This window comes from Xenia sp. Carnegie-2017, unplaced genomic scaffold, assembly GCF_021976095.1.
Source record: "Xenia sp. Carnegie-2017 unplaced genomic scaffold, XeniaSp_v1 HiC_scaffold_2, whole genome shotgun sequence".
Taxonomy (NCBI): Eukaryota; Metazoa; Cnidaria; class Anthozoa; order Malacalcyonacea; family Xeniidae; genus Xenia; species Xenia sp. Carnegie-2017.
In genome coordinates, this window is record NW_025813482.1 from 9,378,328 (window position 1) to 9,402,284 (window position 23,957).

Sequence of the window (23,957 nt, forward strand, 5' to 3'; positions counted from 1 at the left end):
TATATATTCTAAATTATCTTGCTTCATTCAACCATTAGAATCAATAACATTGATTCTATTTCTAGTCTTTTCAAAAAGTTACATAAAGTATAAAACGTAATGAAAGATTTCTTCACAATTTATGAATGGTGTTAAAGAATTGTTTTCAACGATATAGCTTTATTGCAAATACTGTAACTTTCACCACTTTATTTGGACTTGGTGACTTTGTTGAGCAGCAAAGAGAGCGTTATTATGATAAACTAACAGACAAAACAAGTCATTTGAAGCCATATAATTTTCGACGAACATTGAACATAACAGTTGTTGGAGCTTTGATGAGTCCAATTGTTCATTATTGGTACTTGGGTTTAGATCGATTTATCGTTGGTAATATTCATTCTGTAGTTGTGAGAAAGGTTCTTGGTGATGAAATAATTATGTCACCAGCTTTTGCTTCAACATTTTTGGGCGGTAAGTGGTGCACACATCCACCATGGGTTTTTATGCTTGAGTGAATGTATAGTTTTCGGCATTAACGTTTTTTTTACCAAGAATGTTTCAGACACATTGGCGTCAATCCTGTGTTAATTGGGGTGGACCATATTCATATATTCTGCTATGCCTGACTAATTTCTTTTCAAAACAACTTCACTTTCGAAAGAAATCATCTTGGCAAAACAGAATATGGTCCCCCCCCCAATTATTGCAGGATTGATGCCAATGGTCAGAAATTAAGGTCAATGATCACTTAAGAAGAGTTTTCCATTTCTACTACAGAAATTTCTTTACAAAAAACCCATTTGAAACCATCCATCTTTGTGTAAAATATTACTTAATAACCTTAAATGCAACGAAAACCTGCTGCAGCTGCCTCTTTTGCATTGATGTGTTTTTGAAAACCTGCGCTAAGTTTTCTTTAAAAAAGTTTGATCATAGAAAACAACCCCCCCCCCTACACCTAATACATATGACCATTGTCTGAATAGGTTAAGGTCATTTGTTTTTTCTGTGACTGTTGTAAATTGACTATCAATGCCAAACTTTAGACAACATTGGTATTTTTACTATAATTTTATTATGAAATGTTTTGTGGGTTTTTTGTTGGTTGATTTTAGGAATGGCAAAAATGGAGGGAAAATCTAATTTAAATTGTTGGAAGGAAATAAAACTAAAGTTCTGGCCTATGTATAAGGTATTTAACAGTTGTTTATAATGATAAATTAACACAGTGGAAACATTGATTTTACAATGTTTAAACAGCAAAAAGAGATTAGTTTGCACAAGTTTATGGAGAGAAAAGAAGGAAGGATTGCTACATATTTATGTTATTTGAGGTTAGAAAAGTGGAGTTTGACTATTTGTTGTTTTTATGGGCTACAATAAGGTGTATAATTATTTCAAACTGGACCACTAGTGAAATATTGTATGCTGTAGTTTGGAGTTGTATGGATGCTGGAACAATTTTAATGCAAGACAATGAAAGGGGAAAAGGGAAAAAATAATTTTGTATGTTTAAAAATAATGTGGACCACTTTTGAAAGACAATTGTATGCTGTGGTTAGAGTATTTCCATCTATATGGTTACCTAACTTTAAAAAGTGCTATATGTGATTGATTTTACGGGCTAAGCTTTTTCTCAGATGTCAACAAATTGTGAAATTTTTTCAAGAAACCAAGATTTTTCACAGTGTGCGAGGAGTGTTTGATGCACCTTCATTGTTGTTAATAGATTAGAGTTAACCATTCAAGTACAGTGCTCCTGAACAACCTTAGAATCCTTATGGCCTGTATTAACTTGATAGTGTTGAGGGTACTACGTAGTTGGTAGATTTGTTTGTCAACGAGAAGAAAAGGTTTATGTCAGAACTCAGAAGAAAGTTCTGATATTCAGACAAGTGTATGCAGCAAAGCTTTTAAAGCTTTGTATCATGTACGTTTGTGTTTTCCTTGTGTATCTTTGTGCTGGTTATTAAACTTGTACATGTTTGTAAGTGTGTATATAGTTGAGGTTAATGAAGTTCTAAATTACTGCTAAGGTTGTCGAACCGTCATTCAACAACAACTGTCCTTCTCAGGACTTCAATAACCTGGACGATCTTCATCTACAAACATGTATGCCCGGATTCAAACCATTCACATTGGCTAAATTTGTTTTACCTATGTCATTTTTTACCTCTCTAAATTTTTGCACCATCCCAAAAAAATATGAATGAATTCATTTTATAAAGCTGCTCTGCGAAACACAAAATATTGCTATATACAAAAATTACGGAATAAAATTAATAAAATTACGAAGTAAGTTAACTACAATTTCACTCACAACTCTTAAAATTTACAAGCATTTTTTAAAATCTTATCTGTTATATTTATGCTGATGTTATAAGTGTTACTTTATTTTGATATTGTAACATATAAATTACTATTTCATATCTTTAAATTAAATATTATACTTTTTAGATGGATCTAATGATATGGCCTGCAGCACAAACTGTAAATTTTTATCTAGTTCCATCACCATATCGAGTGGCGTATATCAGTTTTGTTGCTTTGATTTGGAATATATATTTATCGCATATTAGTTATAAGGTAAGAAAAACAAACTTTTTTGGTGAAGGAGAGTGAAAAGGTTGGTTCCACCATGTTAAGAAACGAATTTATTTGTATTTAAAAATCTTGAGCTATTAACCTATTACATCTACATGATACTCTGAATTGCGAAGATTTTGCAATTTAAAGTATGAAACTGGCTGGAAAAATTCTTTGCCAGGTTCTCAAAAATTATGTTTCAAAAAGTAATAGGTACATACATTTACTCTTTTCTTTAGACAAATTAATGAAGACAGCATGATAAACATGACTATTTTTGACTATAACAAAATTTAATTTAATAAGCGTTTTTAATGTTAAAAGTAAATCAATTTATTATTTTAAGTGATATTTTATGATTTCCAGTAATCTGATTGGCTGCAGCAGTGGACTGCTTTTGAGATATTTTGATCAAAAGTGATAATTTTTTGCAATGTATTTGTTTGCGAAGTAAAATCAAAATTGATTAAAAAGCGATGTAAATTGTTCAACGAGAAAGAAAAGTGTATTCAGATGGTAGTTATCATAGCGAAAGAGAATTTTACTTTCCAAAGAAGGAACTTTGTAGAAAACAATCCAATTTTAGTCTCAACAAGCCAAATCGGCCATTTGATAATGAGATTTCGTGAAAATATTTTTTCCCGTTTTTATAATAATAATATTTATATTTTTTGTTTTTATGATAACTTGATTCTACGTTTATTGTTTTCCAGGGAGAAAGAGAATTTTGCAAAAACATGTAGAATTTTACTGCATTAACGTAAATTTTAAATTTTATAATGTGTTAAAGTACATATACGTATTTCCTGTAATGTTTTTACGCATTTCAATTGATCATAAAAGTTTGAAAATTATGTTGATATAGTCGAATAGTTTTTTGAGAAATATGAAATTCATAAAACTGTCATGTCGAGGGCCCTCATAAACTAGTTCACTGTTATGTCGTCTAAAATACAACAACAATTTTTGTAAATAAATGGTAAAACTACATTTTTCAATAAAATTTGTTGTCCAAAGACCCAACGAAATCCGACAACCAAATCGTTTTTAGAAAGACATGCTTTCATTCATTTATGTAGACATTTGATTTCGTTCAATATGTGCATGAGAAAACGACATTTTGTTAGCCTTTTAAGTTGTTCAATTCATGAATGCTTTTCTTCAAAGAAAATAAATTATCAAGTTTTCTGCATTATTTGCTGCTGGAAATTAAGAAATAAATATGCAATAGGCATCGTCTTAACAGCTTGGGAGTATCCTTACATGTTTGTAAATGTAGATCGTCCAGGTTGCTATAGTCCTGAGAAGGACTGTTTTTGTTGTTGTTGACTGACGTTTTGACAACCTTAGCGGTAGTCATCTTCAGAGTCAAAACGTCAGTCAACAACAACAAAAACAGTCCTTCTCAGGACTATACCAACCTTGATGATCTACATTTACAAACTTGCTTTTTGATGATTAGACAACCATGATCACGCATGCGCCATCCTCTCCAAGAATGACGAAGAGGCTATTTCTTAAGCAAGCTAATCACAGAGATTTGGAAGCCTAGCTGTTACTTCGGCTGTTTCAAAATTCGTCTTTTTCTGATTATTTTCACAGCTTTTTTTTGCTATATTTTCTTGTTTAAAAGTGTCCTCAAAATGAGGTTATTGAATTAATTGTTTAGCAAATTTATGCCACATTACATTTAAAACAGTGTCCTTTTTACAATGATTTATACCCAATGCTCTAAATGTCTAACTGCCGTTGTCACGATTACTATACAATTTTGGCTGATTCTGGTATCTATAGTATAATGTGAGTATAATATGTTCTAGATCGGTTCTAATTGGTTCTAATTGTCTAGTAAGTCATCGATTGCCATTTACCATTCATTATCCGGGAATTTTCATGCTTTAACGCATGAAAGTTGAATTGAAAGTTCAACGCAGTGAACTGTAATAACAACTGGAACTATAAATCAGGGGGGGAATTGATGCCAGATGATGGCAGTCATGCAGGTCGCTCCAGTCCTTTTGTAAACTAAATGGAATTTTTATATTTATAAAATTTTAAAAGTAAACTTTGCGTTGCTTTTTCTAAATACTATTAAATTTGAAGAATATTGGTCAAATTTACAAATTGTCGAAAAAAAATTGGCCAAAAGTCACAGTATTGCTGACAAATTTGAAAGCAAAGTCTAAAATCAGAAAATGTCCGCGCGATTTTTTGTTGCTTTTTCTGAGTTTTTGAAAGTTCTAGGCATTGCCAAACGTTCAAACCACCAAAATTTTTTAGTTCCATGTTAAATACACGAACCTACAAAGTTTTGGTAAAATTGAGCCTTTTGCAAAAAAGAAAAATGCGTTTTTGAGTATACGTAGAAGCATTTTTCATGCCATGAAATACACACAATACAAATATGTATTACAGGTCAGTGTCATTAAGAAAAGTTCAAGATCCTCGCAAAAAGAGTTTTTAAAAAGCTTTTTTATTGATGTAAATGCACAAAATCAAGATTTTATTTTAAATACATAACACCTAGCTCTTTTGCTGTCCGTGTAAAGCATAAAAAGTGAGAAAAGAAAAAAAGACGTTCATAAAACGAGCCGGTAACCTTGGTACGTATTGTTAAAAGAAAACAAAAAATGAACAAAGAAAATTGTTGGTCATCAAATAAGATATATCACTGGAACATTTTTAAAATGTAAAGGGACGTGAATCATACACTTTTATGTATTTTTTGTATATTTTGGGCGATCAATCGTCCTCAATTCTCGCCCATTATTTTTTTCCTCGAAAACATCTTGCTGTAGCATACACTAAGTATGGTAGATGTAATTTTAAAACACAAAATCTGTCAAAAATACAACAATAAATAATTTTTTCACGTTTTTTACTGCCAAGAAGCCAAAACAAACGTCAGTCGCGAAGAAAACAATCAAAAACAATGATCAAAACACGCATTATTTCAGGGGGGAGTTGATAATAATTTAGCTGCATGTTTGGCTTCAACCAATCATGGGACAAAACTATAGGAGTTATCGTTCCAGTTTATATTACAGTTCACTGGTTCAACGTGGAAGAGCAAATATGTCTAGTAAAGCATCATTTAAACTAGTCTCTGTAGAAGAAGTTAGCAGGTTCATTCAAAGTTGTATGTGTCGAGTTGGCACAGATCCTGGTCATTCAAAGATACTTGCTGATGTTCTTGTTGCTGCAGATGCAAGAGGACATTTTAGTCATGGATTAAATAGACTGGGTGGGTAACCATTAATTTTTTTACGTTTTTTGAAGTAATAATCTCACGTTTGTTGACTATATCAACTTGTCATTTTGAGTGTAAGACATTCCTCAAACGGTATTAAACGATTAATACCAATTTTTTTTTAAATTTAAGACCTAACAGTAAAACTCACTAATGTGTTTATGAGGTGACTAGTATTTTTTATATTTTTTATAAACATATATGTAGAAAATATTTATCGACAAATCTAGTCAAATTACCATGAAAATTTAATTAAAAGAAATGTGATAACGGATTATAAATATTTATTCATAACAGAAAACATATATGCAGTGCGGTGTTTGAAATTGAATGAAGATATGATCTTCGCACTTTGCTGGACAATTTAAGCAATCGTCTCATGATCCCGTTGAGTCACCTGATTTTTTCAGGTCATGAGACGATTGCTTAAATTGTCCAGCAAAGTGCGAAGATCATATCTTCATTCAAGAAAACATATACTAGTTTTTTGTTGAGTAAGTGGATTGTGTTCATCTTATTCTTTATTTGCAATTATCCATGCTGGTGTGTGTTCTGAGGAAGAATGTTTTATTTGTATTGTTAACATTGTTTGTTAAATCTAAAGAAAATAGTTGCAAGTCAGAAATTTTCCGTGTGAGAATTATCTATATTGAATACTTGTTTTCACATATTTTCATTTTTTGAAACTTTCGAAAGCTTGTTTTTTTAAATTTTGTGCAAAGTTATTGTCTATCAGTTTTTTTTACAAACTTTAACAAATAAAAATTTCAGTACTCTTCTTCAACGCTTAAGTTTATTGGTAAATGTGTTTATTTCATGATGGTAGTAAATTCTAAGATCCAAGTGTTTAGTTTGCTCTCAATATATTCATGTTCTTATTGTGTACCATCGATGACAGCCATGTATGTTCATGATGTTCAAGAAGGTACAACTTCATCCATTGGTCATCCTGTCATAGAAAAGGAAACAGTCTCTACTGCCTTGATCGATGCTAAAAACATCTTGGGACCTGTAAGTTTATGTGAAATTAAATATACATGAATATATTTTCATAAATTCAAATGAACACTTTCTCCATCTGTAGGTGAGTAGTACATTTTGTATGGATCTAGCAATTAAAAAGGCTAAAGAAACAGGTGTTGGATGGTTGACCTGTCATAGTGAGTAAACATTTACCAAAATGATTTGAAATTGGCAATTTTTATCTACAACTTAAATAAAAATATGTATGTAACCTGACATTGTGATCTTGAGCAAAAGCTTACAATGCATTGAATGTAACAAATCATGAAATTTGATAAGAAAGTTTCAATTTACATTAACAATATATCAGAATACATGTCCAAATTATTGATGGTATTTAATTTTTGTGTTTAGATGCCAATCATTTTGGTATTGCTGGCTATTACTCCATGAAAGCTGCTCAACATGGATTAATTGTGAGTCATAATATATAATTTATAAATATAAACATATTTAAACATGTTCATGCATATTATTTGTTGTTGAACAGGGAATGGCTATGACTAACACATCACCATTAATGGTACCAACTAGAGCAAAAGTGGTTGGTAAAGTTAATATTTTTAAGTGAGTATTTTGAAGTCATGATCATAATGTTATATTTTCACAACTTTTATAGAAAACATTGGGGACAAATCCACTTTCAGTGGCTGCTGCAGGAAAATGTGAAGGAAGTAAGAATGAGAAAGATATGTTTGTTTTGGATATGGCTACAACTTCTGCAGCTCTTGGAAAGGTACAAATCTATATCTTTTTATGTACAAATTCCCATACGAACATACATTTCTACATACAATGTCAATTTTTCTACATGTAGTTATATATTTTAAACTCTTTCAATATTAAAGCTCTTATTATTCTCTTGTGATTGTGACTACAACTTGTGCTTACATATTTTTTACATTTAGTGGTCTTATATTTGTTAGGTTGAAATGGCTCATCGTAAACATGAAAAAATCCCAGATGGCTGGGCAGTGGATTCTGATGGAAATGTGAGCTATATTGAACACATAATTCATCATCTACATAATACAAATTTTTATGTCATTCCCAGGTGGAAACAAGAGAAAAACTTTACTCACTTAAAATTTCTTAGTTAGTCTACACATATTAAAATAATACTGCAATACTTTTGTTATTCTGTAGCAAACAAATGATGCTGCAAAGGCTTTGAATGGTGGACTTAATCCATTGGGTGGTAGTGAAGTGAATAGTAAGTATGAAGATTAAATAAAATGGTGGCACAAGTACTAGTGAGCTATCAAGTATAATTATAATACAGCAAATTTAAGTTGATGTAGCTGCATAGTCAAAAATGTTGTCAACAACTTGACGGTACATAAAAGAAAGACATGACAGGAAGATGGTAGCCATTACGTAGATGACTATAGATGGACCAGAATCACCAGATAGTAAGCTAGAGAATGTTATCAGAGCATATGTATATATTGTCTAATTACATATGTACAAAAGTTCAACTTCTGATTCATTTTTAGGTGGTTATAAAGGTTATGGTTTGTGTTTTATGGTTGAATTATTTTGTGGTATATTGTCTGGTGGTGCTTTTGGTCCTCATATTAGACGTTGGGGTCAAAATGATGTTCCTGCTAATTTGGTAAGCTCAATACTTTACTTGTCCAACACTCCTTTTACTGTTTGACTTATCAACCTCATTTATGCATGTTGTGATTTTTAACATTTGTTATTTTACAACAAAATTTTGCATCTTACTTATCTAAGTTATATTGTTTATGCAGTTAAAATTCTCCTTTTGCAGTAGTTGGTTTAGTTTAGCAAATTAAATTCTTCCGTGTTCATTCAGAACACATCAAGCGTTGAGTGTAAGAAATTTTTCACGAAGTTACCATGTCTAAAATATGACGTTTCCTTGTCGTTTACTGCATGTTATAGGCGTGGAATTTGCACCTTGAAAATATGTTGACGTTTGACAAGCCCATTAAATAAGTTTTCCTTGGAAAAACAACGTCTTTGCATGTTTGTGTAACACGTAACAATGTCCATCCGTAGATAAAATTCATCATGGAGAAAAGGTTCATTCGATCCAAAAAATAGTTTGACACGTTTAAATTTATACAAATGATCGCTGAGACAGTTGTGGAGTTATGGATGAAGTTGACACCCAAAACGCGCGACTGCAATACAGAGACGATGAAAATACGTTTGTAACCATCTAAGGGACGAATCTGATCGACAAGACGATATGCGCTGTTTAACAGCAGAACCGAACTCTGATGAGATTTTTAGAATGTGTGTACGAATTCATGATGAGATAACACCATGTGTGAAGCAACGCAGAAGTTCATCCGTAACGTCAACAGAAAAGAAAGCTTCACTGTGGTTGAACCAGTTTGAACACACTTTAACAGCGCGGTAGACTGTAGTGTATGTGCCTTCAGGAAAGAACTGCGTGATTCTGTCGGCTCTGCGAAGAAAAAGCTCATCGATTATCTTTGATTTATCTTTGAACGACCTTCGCGATTGATCTGCATTATAGCTGCAATAACTAATCAAACTCCATGCAAGTTTTATAAGGATGGACATTGTTATAAAAAAATGTATAAGTAAAAAATAAACGTGTTACGAAAACATGCAAAAATGTTGTTTATTCAAGGAAAACTTGTTTAATGGGCTTGTCAAACGTTGACATATTTTCAAAGTGCAAATTCCACGCCTATAACACGCAGTAAAAGACAAGGAAATGTAACGTTTTAGACACGGAAACATCGTGGAAAATTTCTCACACTCAACGCTTGAACCATGGCTTGAACGCAAATGGTAGCAAGCCAGTGCAAACACATTTTGATGGATTGGATTGATTAATCTGTTTTGCGCAGGGTAATGCAAACTCTGCTATAGAACATCGTATCTCTATATAATTCTAAGCATGTTTAATTTTAACAATATTTTCTGACATCCTGCATAATATCCAATAAAGAAATAGTTACTGCCTTTGAATTGAAATCAATATGGGGAAATGGAAAAGTTTCTGCCTTCTAGATGTCGACAGTCGTACCTTATGTTATTATAAAGTATTTCTATTTTTTGGTTGTGAACCTTTGAGATTTTAAGTTTTTCGGTACTTCAAAATTGGCAGGTCTGTAATTTCCATGAAGGGCATTATTTGCCTGTCATAATATGCTTTAGTGATCAAAAAGAATGGATTTTTTCCCTAAACCACTATTTAAACTCCATCGTCTTTTGTTTACGATCGAAAAGGTTTATAACTATAAGTCTCAATCGTCGCTGTGTATAATATTCATATGTTGTAATTTTTTCCTTTGTACATACAGTACAAGTGTTTTTCTTTCAACATTTTTAATTGCGTCATTGTTTCATAAGAAAGCAATCACGAATCTTATAGATTAACTGATGTAATTTTGTTTCTCTTTTTGAGAAACTACATGATCTATAATTTGTTTTTAGGGTCAATGTTTTGTGGCTGTTGATCCTAATAAGTTTGCTCCTGGTTTTGAAGAACGTTTAAGTTCATTAATGAATGATTGTCGCTCACTTGAACCAGTATGTTTACTGTTGTTTTTTTTTGTTTTGTTTTTATGGACTATGCTGAGTTATCAACTTGTGTATCTCTTTATCCATACGTATATAGGTAGACAAAGAACTTGAGGTGATGGTTGCAGGTGATCCTGAGCGAAAACATATTTCTAAGGTTGAAAAGAATGGCGGGATACATTACCACGTAAATCTTCTCTCATCATTGGTGAGCAAACTTTATATCAGCTGACGGGCAATTTTTGTTTTGTAATGTATATTATATCAGCAGATTTTATTATGAGTTGAAAAAATTTTCGTACTTGACATAATTGCATGGATATCGACATGTAGTCGACGTTTGAGTACTTCACAGTAAATAAAGCCTTTGCATTGTTTTACACTAACTAATATCATTATTTCGTATGTATGTACAAAGTGACTAAAAAACTGTTTTTCTTTTTTTCTATCTATGAAAGGATTCACTAGCAGATGAATTACAAGTGCAACGGATGCATCAGATGGAAGTTTAAGATTAAATATTTTAGAGTTACAAATTAAATATGCGACGACAACATGTACCATACTTTCCACTTAGAAATCGTTTAGAATTTTTAAAGACTGTAAAATTCGTAGTGACATTTTTATGTTTATATATTTTACTTTCCTTACTCGTCACTAACCCTCGACTTGACTTCAATGTATTTTTATGTGTTGATTTTCTAAGAGAAAGTCGGTAGTTAAAATCATGTATCCCACTTCAAGCCATTGTCCCTTTAGTAAAAGAAAATTAAACAACAGTGGTTTTAAAGTTAGATATTTCAGTTCCGTGACAACTCTACTGACATAGAAATAAAGCCTTTTTTATGTATACAACGTCTAAAAAACTACAAATTTGGTAAATTAATTTTTTTGGCAAAATTTGGTTAAGTTTTGTAAAACAAAATGCGAATTCGGATTTTCGATTGTTCGCAAATCATTTCTGGTGATTGTGTGTGCAAAATCAAAGATGTTGGTATTAACTTCCGCCACTCTTGGAAAGGTACTAATTTATTTTTTTCATACTTATATTTATAAATACGCATTTGTTCATACAAATGTACACTTAAACCCGTAAATGATTTGCTCTTGTTGTGCTTAGCAAAGCCTTTGGTTGTAAAAAAAACAAATGAAATTCAATTTATCAGAGTCATCTTTACTAATAGAGCTACCGGAATAAAGAAGGTCGAAAATTAGGGGCTCAGTTTCCTGCTTAGGAGTTTGAGAAACCCCATGGAGCGACATTTAACTTGATGTTAGTGCACGTATCGTAAAGTGGGGAAGCTGAAAGGATAGTGCACACCCTCAGAAAAAAAAGGGTGAAATAGAACAACGGAGGAGTGGTATGAGAAAGTTTCCTCTTATTTATCAAGTCTATTGTAGTACAAATCGTAAAAAAAATGTTGAGGGTTGTAGAATTCAAATACGTGGTGTTTTCGGAAGATTGAAGTTGCTAATTATGCTGGTCCATTGCCCAGGATAGAGAGGACTTAACTGTTTGTGAGAGAGATTATAGTTTCAAGAAAAAATGACGTCCTTTATGTTAAAGTGTGATTACACTACAGTTCAGTAGCCTTACTTAAAATTACAATAACATGGCCTAGTTACAGTATCAAAAAAGTTGAAATCAAAAAACACCTGAATGTAGAAATGTAACAAAAAGTTATACCTGAACGTTAAACATAATAATATATATTGAGGGCATGTAACGGTAAACTGCATAGTTTTTTGTAAGTCTGTGTTTTAAATTAGTATTTGTATATCAATAAATTAAGGCTTATTTCTTGATATTAAGTACAGTTCCCACAACTACATTCAGATAATATTTTACAAATTGTTTTCCTTCCTTGAATTTGCTTTCTACTAAGCAAAATTTTCCTTTCAATGAAGGAGCGTATGTAATATTTCCTTAACAAATATTGTTAACATAGGTTTGAGAACTATCCTTGATGTATTTGTTATTAAAAAAATATTTATTAACAGCTGCTATGTAAATGTTTATATGATTGATAATTTTACAATTATTATTGTATACGGGGATTAATATAATCGTTGATAAGTAAAGATAATTACTGGGTTAAAGTTACAATCGTAGCAGTGACGTCACAATTAGTCTGTTGTCTGTACTATATTCGTATTTTTACATAAAGCATAATACATATAAGTGGAAAGTAAAAGACAACCAGCTTATTTTACTGTTTAATGACACAGTATAGGGAATATATCATGTAGTTGAAATGTTATTTATTTTTAGCAGATGATAAATATTTTACGTACAATAATCATACATTTTAATATACTCCACTTATCGAGAACGCTAAATGAAAAGAGCAGTGTTGATATTGGCTTGCTGTCTGTCCGTCATATCTTTGATTTATCTAGATATGACATCCTAAGTAATACTTCATTGTGTTTATCTACGTTGTCGGTCCATGTATGATTGTGTTTTACATTTTGCTTTTTTCGTTTAAACAGAGTAGAAATAAATTTCAATTTAAAATAGTAAATTATGCATTTCTAAAGCAGAAAGACACCTTACTAAACAAGTTTTATTTATTGTGTCGAAATCGGTATCAACAATCATCAAATGTGAACAAGAAATACAAACATTTATTTCCGTCCATAGTAAGCATGACCTTCATTTAATGTCCGCCATTTCTCTAGTAATGATTCACAGTCACCCAAAGTCTAGTGAAGATAGTTAAGGCTCGTGTTTTGACTCACGATTTATCTATTAAATGAGGAGTGAGTCAGCTTTTTTGACATGATAATGATTCATTGTAACTATAAGTAGTGGACTTTGCCAGAATGGGAGAATTTTAAGGTGTATTTACAATAACAATTTTTTTCTTGGCGTAAGAAGAAGCAAGTACAAAAATCGTTTTCAACGAGTAAAGTACATAATTAAAGTTTACTAAACCATGCAAACTTTAATTATCGAGTTAATGGCGTGTTATTTTATATATCAACAAGAACTAATTATCAACAACACCCACTTGAATATGTAATTATTTGGAACTGATAACTGAAATAATTAAGTTGTGTGTATAGCATATCCTTGTCGTGCAGGAAACTCTTGAGTGAATAATGAACCATCCCAGCCACCCCGACAAATTTTTTAATGCCAAAAAACTTCCAAGTCAATCAATAGAGTCTATTATATTAATCCTGCATTTTTTAAATATTTTCAAGAGTCTACAAAGTTATTACAATTTATTTGTATTTAAAAATCTTGAGCTATTAACCTATTACATCTACAAGATACTCTAAATTGCGAAAATTTTGCAATTTAAAGTATGATACAGGCTGGAAAAATTCTTTGCTAGGTTCTCAAAAATTAAAGTTTAAAAAGTAATATGTACATACATTTACTCTTTGCTTTAGACAAATTAATGAAGACAGCATGATAAAAACATGACTATTTTTGACTATAACAAAATTTAATTTAATAAGCGTTTTTAATGTTAAAAGTAAATCAATTTATTATTTTAAGTGATATTTTATGATTTCCAGTAATCTGATTGGCTGCAGCAGTGGACAGCTTTTGAGATATTTTGATCAAAAGTGATACTTTTTTGCAATGTATTTGTTTGCGAAGTAAAATCAAAATTGATTAAAAAGCGATGTAAATTGTTCAACGAGAAAGAAAGTGTATTCAGATGGTGGTTATCATAGCGAAAGAGAATTTTACTTTCCAAAGAAGGAACTTTGTAGAAAACAATCCAAATTTAGTCTCAACAAGCCAAATCGGCCATTTGACAATGAGATTTCGTGAAAATATTTTTTCCCGTTTTTATAATAATAATATTTATATTTTTTGTTTTTATGATAACTTGATTCTACGTTTATTGTTTTCCAGGGAGAAAGAGAATTTTGCAAAAACATGTAGAATTTCACTGCATTAACGTAAATTTTAAATTTTATAGTGTGTCAAAGTACATATACGTATCTCCTGTAATGTTTTTACGCATTTCAATTGATCATAAAAGTTTGACAATTATGTTGATATAGTCGAATAGTTTTTTGAGAAATATGAAATTCATAAAACTGTCATGTCAAGGGCCCTCATAAACTAGTTCACTGTTATGTCCTCTAAAATACAGCAACAATTTTTGTAAATAAATGGTAAAACTACATTTTTCAATAAAATTTGTTGTCCAAAGACCCAACGAAATCCGACAACCAAATCGTTTTTAGAAAGACATGCTTTCATTCATTTATGTAGACATTTGATTTCGTTCAATATGTGCATGAGAAAATGACATTTTGTTAGCCTTTTAAGTTGTTCAATTCATGAATGCTTTTCTTCAAAGAAAATAAATTATCAAGTTTTCTGCATTATTTGCTGCTGGAAATTAAGAAATAAATATGCAACAGGCATCGTCTTAATAGCTTGGGAGTATCCTTACATGTTTGTAAATGTAGATCGTCCAGGTTGGTATAGTCCTGAGAAGGACTGTTTTTGTTGTTGTTGACTGACGTTTTGACTCTGAAGATGACTACCGCTAAGGTTGTCAAAACGTCAGTCAACAACAACAAAAACAGTCCTTCCCAGGACTATACCAACCTTGACGATCTACATTTACAAACTTGCTTTTTGATGATTAGACAACCATGATCACGCATGCGCCATCCTCTCCAAGAATGACGAAGAGGCTATTACTTAAGCAAGCTAATCACAGATATTTGGAAGCCTAGCTGTTACTTCGGCTATTTCAAAATTCGTCTTTTTCTGATTATTTTCACAGCTTTTTTTTGCTATATTTTCTTGTTTAAAAGTGTCCTCAAAATGAGGTTATTGAATTAATTGTTTAGCAAATTTATGCCACATTACATTTAAAACAGTGGCCTTTTTACAATGATTTATACCCAATGCTCTCAATGTCTAACTGCCGTTGTCACGATTACTATACAATTTTGGCCGAGTCTCATATCTATCGTATAATGTGAGTATAATATGTTTTAGATCGGTTCTAATTGGTTCTAATTGTCTAGTAAGTCATCGATTGCCATTTTACCATTCATTATCCGGGAATTTTCATGCTTCAACGCATGAAAGTTGAATTGAAAGTTCAACGCAGTGAACTGTAATAACAACTGGAACTATAAATCAGGGGGGGAAATTGAAGCCAGATGATGGCAGTCATGCAGGTCGCTCCAGTCCTTTTGTAAACTAAATGGAATTTTTATATTTATAAAATTTTAGAAGTAAAACTTTGCGTTAATTTTTCTAAATACTATTAAATTTGAAGAATATTGGTCAAATTTACAAATTATCGAAAAAAATTGGCCAAAAGTCACAGTATTGCTGAAAAATTTGAAAGCAAAGTCTAAAATCAGAAAATGTTCGCGCGATTTTTTGTTGTTTTTTCTGAGTTTTTGAAAGTTCTAGGCATTGCCAAACGAACCTACAAGGTTTGGTAACATTGAGCCTTTTGCAAAAGAGAAAATTGCGTTTTTAAGTATATGTAGAAGCATTTTTCATCCCTTGAAACACACACAATACTAGTATGTATAGAGCTCAGTGTCAAGATCAAGATCCTCGCAAAAAGAGTTTTTAAAAAGCTTTTTTATTGATGTAAATGCACAAAATCAAGATTTTATTTTAAATACATAACACCTAGCTCTTGTGCTGTCTGTGTAAAGCATAAAAAGTGAGAAAAGAAAAAAACACGTTCATAAAACGAGCCGGTAAGCTTGGTACGTATTGTAAAAAGAAAACAATAAATAAACAAGGAAAATTGTTGGTCATCAAATAAGATATATCACTGGAACATTTTTAAAATGTAAAAGGACGTGAATCATACACTATTAGCATTATAAAATGTTCTAAATATTGAAATACTTTTATGTATTTTTTGTATATTTTGGGCGATCAATCGTCCTCGATTCTTGCCCATTATTTTTCTTCTCAAAAACATCTTGCTGTAGCATACACTAGTATGGTAGATGTATGGTAGATGTAATTTTAAAGCACAAAATCTGTCAAAAATACAACAATAAATAATTTTTTCACGTTTTTTACTGCCAAGAAGCCAAAACGAACGTCAGTCGCGAAGAAAACAATCAAAAACAATGGTCAAACACGCTTTACTTCAGGGGGGAGTTGATAAAAATTTAGCTGCATGTTTGGCTTCAACCAATCATGGGACAAAACTATAGGAGTTATCGTTCCAGTTTATATTACAGTTCACTGGTTCAACGTGGAAGAGCAAATATGTCTAGTAAAGCATCATTTAAACTAGTCTCTGTAGAAGAAGTTAGCAGGTTAATTCAAAGTTGTATGTGTCGAGTTGGCACAGATCCTGGTCATTCAAAGATACTTGCTGATGTTCTTGTTGCTGCAGATACAAGAGGACATTTTAGTCATGGTTTAAATAGACTGGGTGGGTAACCATTAATTTTTTTTACGCTTTTTGAAGTAATATTCTCACGTTTATTGACTTATCAACTTGTCATTTTGAGTGTAAGACATTCCTCAAACGGTATTAAACGATTAATACCAATTTTTTTTTAAATTTAAGACCTAACAGTAAAACTCACTAATGTGTTTATGAGGTGACTAGTATTTTTTATATTTTTTATAAACATATATGTAGAAAATATTTATCGACAAAACTAGTCAAATTACCATGAAAATTTAATTAAAAGAAATGTGATAACGGATTATAAATATTTATTCATAACAGAAAACATATACTAGTTTTTTGTTGAGTAAGTGGATTGTGTTCATCTTATTCTTTATTTGCAATTATCCATGCTGGTGTGTGTTCTGATGAAGAATGTTTTATTTGTATTGTTAACATTGTTTGTTAAATCTAAAGAAAATAGTTGCAAGTCAGAAATTTTCAGTGTGAGAATTATCTATATTGAATACTTGTTTTCACATATTTTCATTTTTTGAAACTTTCGAAAGCTTGTTTTTTTAAATTTTGTGCAAAGTTATTGTCTATCAGTTTTTTTTACAAACTTTAACAAATAAAAATCTCAGTACTCTTCTTCAACGCTTAAGTTTATTGGTAGATGTGTTTATTTCATGATGGTAGTAAATTCTAAGATCCAAGTGTTTAGTTTGCTCTCAATATATTCATGTTCTTATTGTGTACCATCCATGACAGCCATGTATGTTCATGATGTTCAAGAAGGTACAACTTCATCCATTGGTCATCCTGTCATAGAAAAGGAAACAGTCTCTACTGCCTTGATTGATGCGAAAAACATCTTGGGACCTGTAAGTTTATGTGAAATTAAATATACATGAATATATTTTCATAAATTCAAATGAACACTTTCTCCATCTGTAGGTGAGCAGTACATTTTGTATGGATCTAGCAATTAAAAAGGCTAAAGAAACAGGTGTTGGATGGTTGACCTGTCATAGTGAGTAAACATTTACCAAAATGATTTGAAATTGGCAATTTTTATCTACAACTTAAATAAAAATATGTATGTAACCTGACATTGTGATCTTGAGCAAAAGCTTACAATGCATTGAATGTAACAAATCATGAAATTTGATAAGAAAGTTTCAATTTACATTAACAATATATCAGAATACATGTCCAAATTATTGATGGTATTTAATTTTTGTGTTTAGATGCCAATCATTTTGGTATTGCTGGCTATTACTCCATGAAAGCTGCTCAACATGGATTAATTGTGAGTCATAATATATAATTTATAAATATAAACATACTTAAACATGTTCATGTATATTATTTGTTGTTGAACAGGGAATGGCTATGACTAACACATCACCATTTATGGTACCAACTAGAGCAAAAGTGGTTGGTAAAGTCAATATTTTTAAGTTAGTACTTTGAAGTCATGATCATAATGTTATATTTCACAACTTTTATAGAAAACATTGGGGACAAATCCACTTTCAGTGGCTGCTGCTGGAAAATGTGAAGGAAGTAAGAATGAGAAAGATATGTTTGTTTTGGATATGGCTACAACTTCTGCAGCTCTTGGAAAGGTACAAATCTATATCTTTTTATGTACAAATTCTCATACGAACATAAATTTCTACATACAATGTCAATTTTTCTACATGTAGTTATATATTTTAAGCTCTTTCAATATTAAAGCTCTTATTATTCTCTTGTGACTACAACTTGTGCTTACATATTTTTTACATTTAGTTTATTTTGGTCTTATATTTGTTAGGTTGAAATGGCTCATCGTAAGCATGAAAAAATCCCAGATGGCTGGGCAGTGGATTCTGAGGGAAATGTGAGCTATATTGAACACATAATTCATCATCTACATAATACGAATTTTTATGTCATTCCCAGGTGGAAACAAGAGGAAAACTTTACTCACTTAAAATTTCTTAGTTAGTCTACACATATTAAGATAATACTGCAATACTTTTGTTATTCTGTAGCAAACAAATGATGCTGCAAAAGCTTTGAATGGTGGACTTAGTCCATTGGGTGGTAGTGAAGTGAATAGTAAGTATGAAGATTAAATAAAATGGTGGCACAAGTACTAGTGAGCTATCAAGTATAAATATAATACAGCAAATTTAAGTTGATGTAGCTGCATAGTCAAAAATGTTGTCAACAACTTGACGGTACATAAAAGAAAGACATGACAGGAAGATGGTAGCCATTACGTAGATGACTATAGATGGACCAGAATCACCAGATAGTAAGCTAGAGAATGTTATCAGAGCATATGTATATATTGTCTAATTACATACGTACAAAAGTTCAACTTCTGATTCATTTTTAGGTGGTTATAAAGGTTATGGTTTGTGTTTTATGGTTGAATTATTTTGTGGTATATTGTCTGGTGGTGCTTTTGGTCCTCATATTAGACGTTGGGGTCAAAATGATGTTCCTGCTAATTTGGTAAGCTCAATACTTTACTTGTCCAACACTCCTTTTACTGTTTGACTTATCAACCTCATTTATGCATGTTGTGATTTTTAACATTTTTTATTTTACAACAAAATTTTGCATCTTACTTATCTAAGTTATATTGTTTATACAGTTAAAATTCTCTTTTTGCAGCAGTTGGTTTAGTTTAGCAAATTAAATTCTTCCGTGTTCATTCAGAAAACATCAAGCGTTGAGTGTAAGAAATTTTTCACGAAGTTACCATGTCTAAAATATGACGTTTCCTTGTCGTTTACTGCATGTTATAGGCGTGGAATTTGCACCTTGAAAATATGTTGACGTTTGACAAGCCCATTAAATAAGTTTTCCTTGGAAAAACAACGTCTTTGCATGTTTGTGTAACACGTAACAATGTCCATCCGTAGATAAAATTCATCATGGAGAAAAGGTTCATTCGATCCAAAAAATAGTTTGACACGTTTAAATTTATACAAATGATCGCTGAGGCAGTTGTGGAGTTATGGATGAAGTTGACACCCAAAACGCGCGACTGCAATACAGAGACGATGAAAATACGTTTGTAACCATAAGGGACGAATCTGATCGACAAGACGATATGCGCTGTTTAACAGCAGAACCGAACTGTAATGAGATTTTTAGAATGTGCGCATTGCTCCCCATGTGGGAAGCAACGCAGAAGTTCATCAGTAACGTCATCAGAAAAGAAAGCTTCACTGTGGTTGAACCAGTTTGAACACACTTTAACAGCGCGGTAGACTGCAGTGTATGTGCCTTCAGGAAAGAACTGCGTGATTCTGTCGGCTCCGCGAAGAAAAAGCTCATCGATTATCTTTGATTTATCTTTGAACGACCTTCGCGATTGATCTGCATTATAGCTGCAATAACTAATCAAACTCCATGCAAATTTTATACAGATGGACATTGTTATAAAAAATGTATAAGTAAAAAATAAACGTGTTACGAAAACATGCAAAATGTTGTTTAGTCAAGGAAAACTTGTTTAATGGGCTTGTCAAACGTTGACATATTTTCAAAGTGCAAATTCCACGCCTATAACACGCAGTAAAAGACAAGGAAATGTAACGTTTCAGACACGGAAACATCGTGGAAAATTTCTCACACTTAACGCTTGAACCATGGCTTGAACGCAAATGGTAGCAAGCCAGTGCAAACACATTTTGATGGATTGGATTGATTAATCTGTTTTGCGCAGGGTAATGCAAACTCTGCTATAGAACATCGTATCTCTATATAATTCTAAGCATGTTTAATTTTAACAATATTTTCTGACATCCTGCATAATATCCAATAAAGAAATAGTTACTGCCTTTGAATTGAAATCAATATGGGGAAATGGAAAAGTTTCTGCCTTCTAGATGTCGACAGTCGTACCTTATGTTATTATGAAGTATTTCTATTTTTTGGTTGTGAACCTTTGAGATTTTAAGTTTTTCGGTACTTCAAAATTGGCAGGTCTGTAATTTCCATGAAGGGCATTATTTGCCTGTCATAATATGCTTTACTGATCAAAAAGAATGGATTTTTCCTAAACCATTATTTAAACTCCATCATCTTTTGTTTACGATCGAAAAGGTTTATAACTATAAGTCTCAATCGTCGCTTTGTATAATATTCATATGTTGTAATTTTTTCCTTTGTACATACAGTACAAGTGTTTTTCTTTCAACATTTTTAAAGTAAATGGTTTGAACCCGGGAGTATCGTTATATGTTTGTAAATGATGATCGTCCAGCTTAATAAAGTCCTGAGAAGGACTGTTTTTGTTGTTGTTGACTGACGTTTCGACAACCTTAGCGGTAGTCATCTTCAGAGTCAAAACGATCATCATCAACATTTTTAGTTACGTCATTGTTTCATACGAAAACTTATAAGTTTTTATGTGTTTCCTGCGACTACATGTGATTAAAAAGAAATCACGAATCTTACAGATTAACTGATGTAATTTTGTTTCTCTTTTTGAGAAACTACATGATCTATAATTTGTTTTTAGGGTCAATGTTTTGTGGCTGTTGATCCTAATAAGTTTGCTCCTGGTTTTGAAGAACGTTTAAGTTCATTAATGAATGATTGTCGCTCACTTGAACCAGTATGTTTACTGTTGTTTTTTTGCTTTGTTTTTATGGACCATGTTGAGTTATCAACTTGTGTATCTCTTTATCCATACGTATATAGGTAGACAAAGAACTTGAGGTGATGGTTGCAGGTGATCCTGAGCGAAAACATATTTCTAAGGTTGAAAAGAATGGCGGGATACATTACCACGTAAATCTTCTCTCATCATTGGTGAGCAAACTTTATATCAGCTGACGGGCAATTTTTGTTTTGTAATGTATATTATATCAGCAGATTTTATTATGAGTTGAAAAAATTTTCGTACTTGACATCATTGCATGGATATCGACATGTAGTCGACTTTTGAGTACTTCACAGTAAATAAAGCCTTTCCATTGTTTTACACTAACTAATATCATTATTTCGTATGTATGTACAAAGTGACTAAAACACTGTTTTTCTTTCTATGAAAGGATTCACTAGCAGATGAATTACAAGTGCAACGGATGCATCAGATGGAAGTTTAAGATTAAATATTTTAGAGTTACAAATTAAATATGCGACGACAACATGTACCATATTTTCCACTTAGAAATCATTTAGAATTTTTAAAGACGGTAAAATTCGTAGTGACATTTTTATGTTTATATATTTTACTTTCCTTACTCGTCACTAACCCTCGACTTGACTTCAATGTATTTTTATGTGTTGATTTTCTAAGAGAAAGTCGGTAGTTAAAATCATGCATCCCACTTTAAGCCATTGTTCCTTTAGTAAAGGAAAATTAAACAACAGTGGTCTTAAAGTTAGATATTTCAGTTCCGTGACAACTCTACTGACATAGAAATAAAGCCTTTTTATGTATACAACGTCTGAAAAACTACAAATTTGGTAAATTAATTTTTTTGGCAAAATTTGGTTAAGTTTTGTAAAACAAAATGCGAATTTGGATTTTCGATTGTTCGCAAATCATTTCTGGTGATTGTGTGTGCAAAATCAAAGATGTTGGTATTAACTTCCGCCACTCTTGGAAAGGTACTAATTTATTTTTTTCATACTTATATTTATAAATACACATTTGTTCATACAAATGTACACTTAAACCCGTAAATGATTTGCTCTTGTTGTGCTTAGCAAAGCCTTTGGTTGTAAAAAAACAAATGAAATTCAATTTATCAGAGTCATCTTTACTAAAAGAGCTACCGGAATAAAGAAGGTCGAAAATTGGGGGCTCAGTTTCCTGCTTAGGAGTTTGAGAAACCCTTGGAACGACATTTAACTTGATGTTAGTGCACGTATCGTAAAGTGGGGAAGCTGAAAGGATAGTGCACACCCTCAGAAAAAAAGGGCGAAATAGAACAACGGAGGAGTAATATGAGAAAGTTTCCTCTTATTTATCAAGTCTATTGTAGTACAAATCATAAAAAAATGTTGAGGGCTGTAGAATTCAAATACGTGGTGTTTTCGGAAGATTGAAGTTGCTAATTATGCTGGTCCATTGCCCAGGATAGAGAGGACTTAACTGTTTGTGAGAGAGATTATAGTTTCAAGAAAAAATGACGTCCTTTATGTTAAAGTGTGATTACACTACAGTTCAGTAGCCTTACTTAAAATTACAATAACATGGCCTAGTTACAGTATCAAAAAACTTGAAATCAAAAAACACCTGAATGTAGACATGTAACATAAAGTTATGATAAACCTGAACGTTAAACATAGTATTAATATATATTGAGGGCATGTAACGGTAAACTGCATAGTTTTTGTAAATCTGTGTCTTAAATTAGTATTTGTATATCAACAAATTAAGGCTTATTTCTTGATATTCAGTACAACTCCCACAACTACATTCAGATAATATTTTACAAATTGTTTTCCTTCCTTGAATTTGCTTTCTACTAAGCAAAATTTTCCTTTCAATGAAGGAGCGTATGTAATATTTCCTTAAGAAATATTGTTAACATAGGTTTGAGAACTATCCTTGATGTATTTGCTATTAAAAAAATATTTATTAACAGCTGCTATGTAAATGTTTATATGATTGATAATTTTACAATTATCATTGTATACGGGGATTAATATAATCGTTGATAAGTAAAGATAATTACTGGGTTAAAGTTACAATCGTAGCAGTGACGTCACAATTAGTCTGTTGTCTGTACTATATTCGTATTTTTACATAAAGCATAATACATATAAATGGAAAGTAAAGGACAACCAACTTATTTTACTGTTTAATGACACAGTATAAGGAATATATCATGTAGTTGAAATGTTATTTATTTTTGGCAGATGATAAATATTTTACGTACAATAATCATACATTTTAATATACTCCACTTATCGAGAACGCTAAATGAAAAGAGCAGTGTTGATATTGGCTTGGTGTCTGTCCGTCATATCTTTGATTTATCTAGATATGACATCCTAAGTAATACTTCATTGTTTTTATCTACATTGTCGGTCCATGTATGATTGTGTTTTACATTTTGCTTTTTTCGTTTAAACAGAGTAGAAATAAATTTCAATTTAAAATAGTAAATTATGCATTTCTAAAGCAGAAAGACACCTTACTAAACAAGTTTTATTTATTGTGTCGAAATCGGTATCAACAATCATCAAATGTG

The 23,957-nt window shown here is 31.6% G+C and overlaps 3 protein-coding genes across 4 annotated transcripts; all 3 read left to right on the forward strand.

Moving 5' to 3' along the window:
• Positions 1-85: 85 nt before the first annotated feature.
• LOC124439937 (mpv17-like protein 2) lies at positions 86-3,596 on the forward strand. Its single transcript, XM_046990235.1, has 4 exons — positions 86-453; positions 1,098-1,174; positions 2,440-2,568; positions 3,282-3,596. The coding sequence occupies exons 1-4, from the start codon at positions 126-128 to the stop codon at positions 3,309-3,311; spliced, it is 564 nt and encodes a 187-aa protein (XP_046846191.1). The 5' UTR covers positions 86-125; the 3' UTR covers positions 3,312-3,596.
• A 1,985-nt stretch (positions 3,597-5,581) lies between these two features.
• LOC124440290 (uncharacterized oxidoreductase YjmC-like) lies at positions 5,582-11,224 on the forward strand. Of its 2 annotated transcripts, none has more exons than XM_046990646.1 (12): positions 5,582-5,812; positions 6,717-6,829; positions 6,903-6,978; positions 7,196-7,257; positions 7,332-7,385; positions 7,461-7,577; positions 7,768-7,833; positions 7,988-8,054; positions 8,338-8,456; positions 10,286-10,381; positions 10,470-10,580; positions 10,831-11,224. In XM_046990646.1, exons 1-12 carry the CDS (start codon positions 5,644-5,646, stop codon positions 10,882-10,884), a joined length of 1,104 nt encoding a protein of 367 aa, XP_046846602.1. In that variant the 5' UTR covers positions 5,582-5,643; the 3' UTR covers positions 10,885-11,224. The 2 variants fall into 2 exon arrangements, with proteins under 2 accessions (XP_046846602.1, XP_046846603.1); XM_046990647.1 differs by lacking the exon at positions 5,582-5,812 and adding an exon at positions 6,258-6,312.
• Positions 11,225-16,545: 5,321 nt separating this feature from the next.
• LOC124440487 (uncharacterized oxidoreductase YjmC-like) lies at positions 16,546-22,135 on the forward strand. The gene is made up of 12 exons (XM_046990881.1): positions 16,546-16,776; positions 17,509-17,621; positions 17,695-17,770; positions 17,988-18,049; positions 18,124-18,177; positions 18,252-18,368; positions 18,560-18,625; positions 18,780-18,846; positions 19,130-19,248; positions 21,269-21,364; positions 21,451-21,561; positions 21,804-22,135. The coding sequence occupies exons 1-12, from the start codon at positions 16,608-16,610 to the stop codon at positions 21,855-21,857; spliced, it is 1,104 nt and encodes a 367-aa protein (XP_046846837.1). The 5' UTR covers positions 16,546-16,607; the 3' UTR covers positions 21,858-22,135.
• Positions 22,136-23,957: the final 1,822 nt, after the last annotated feature.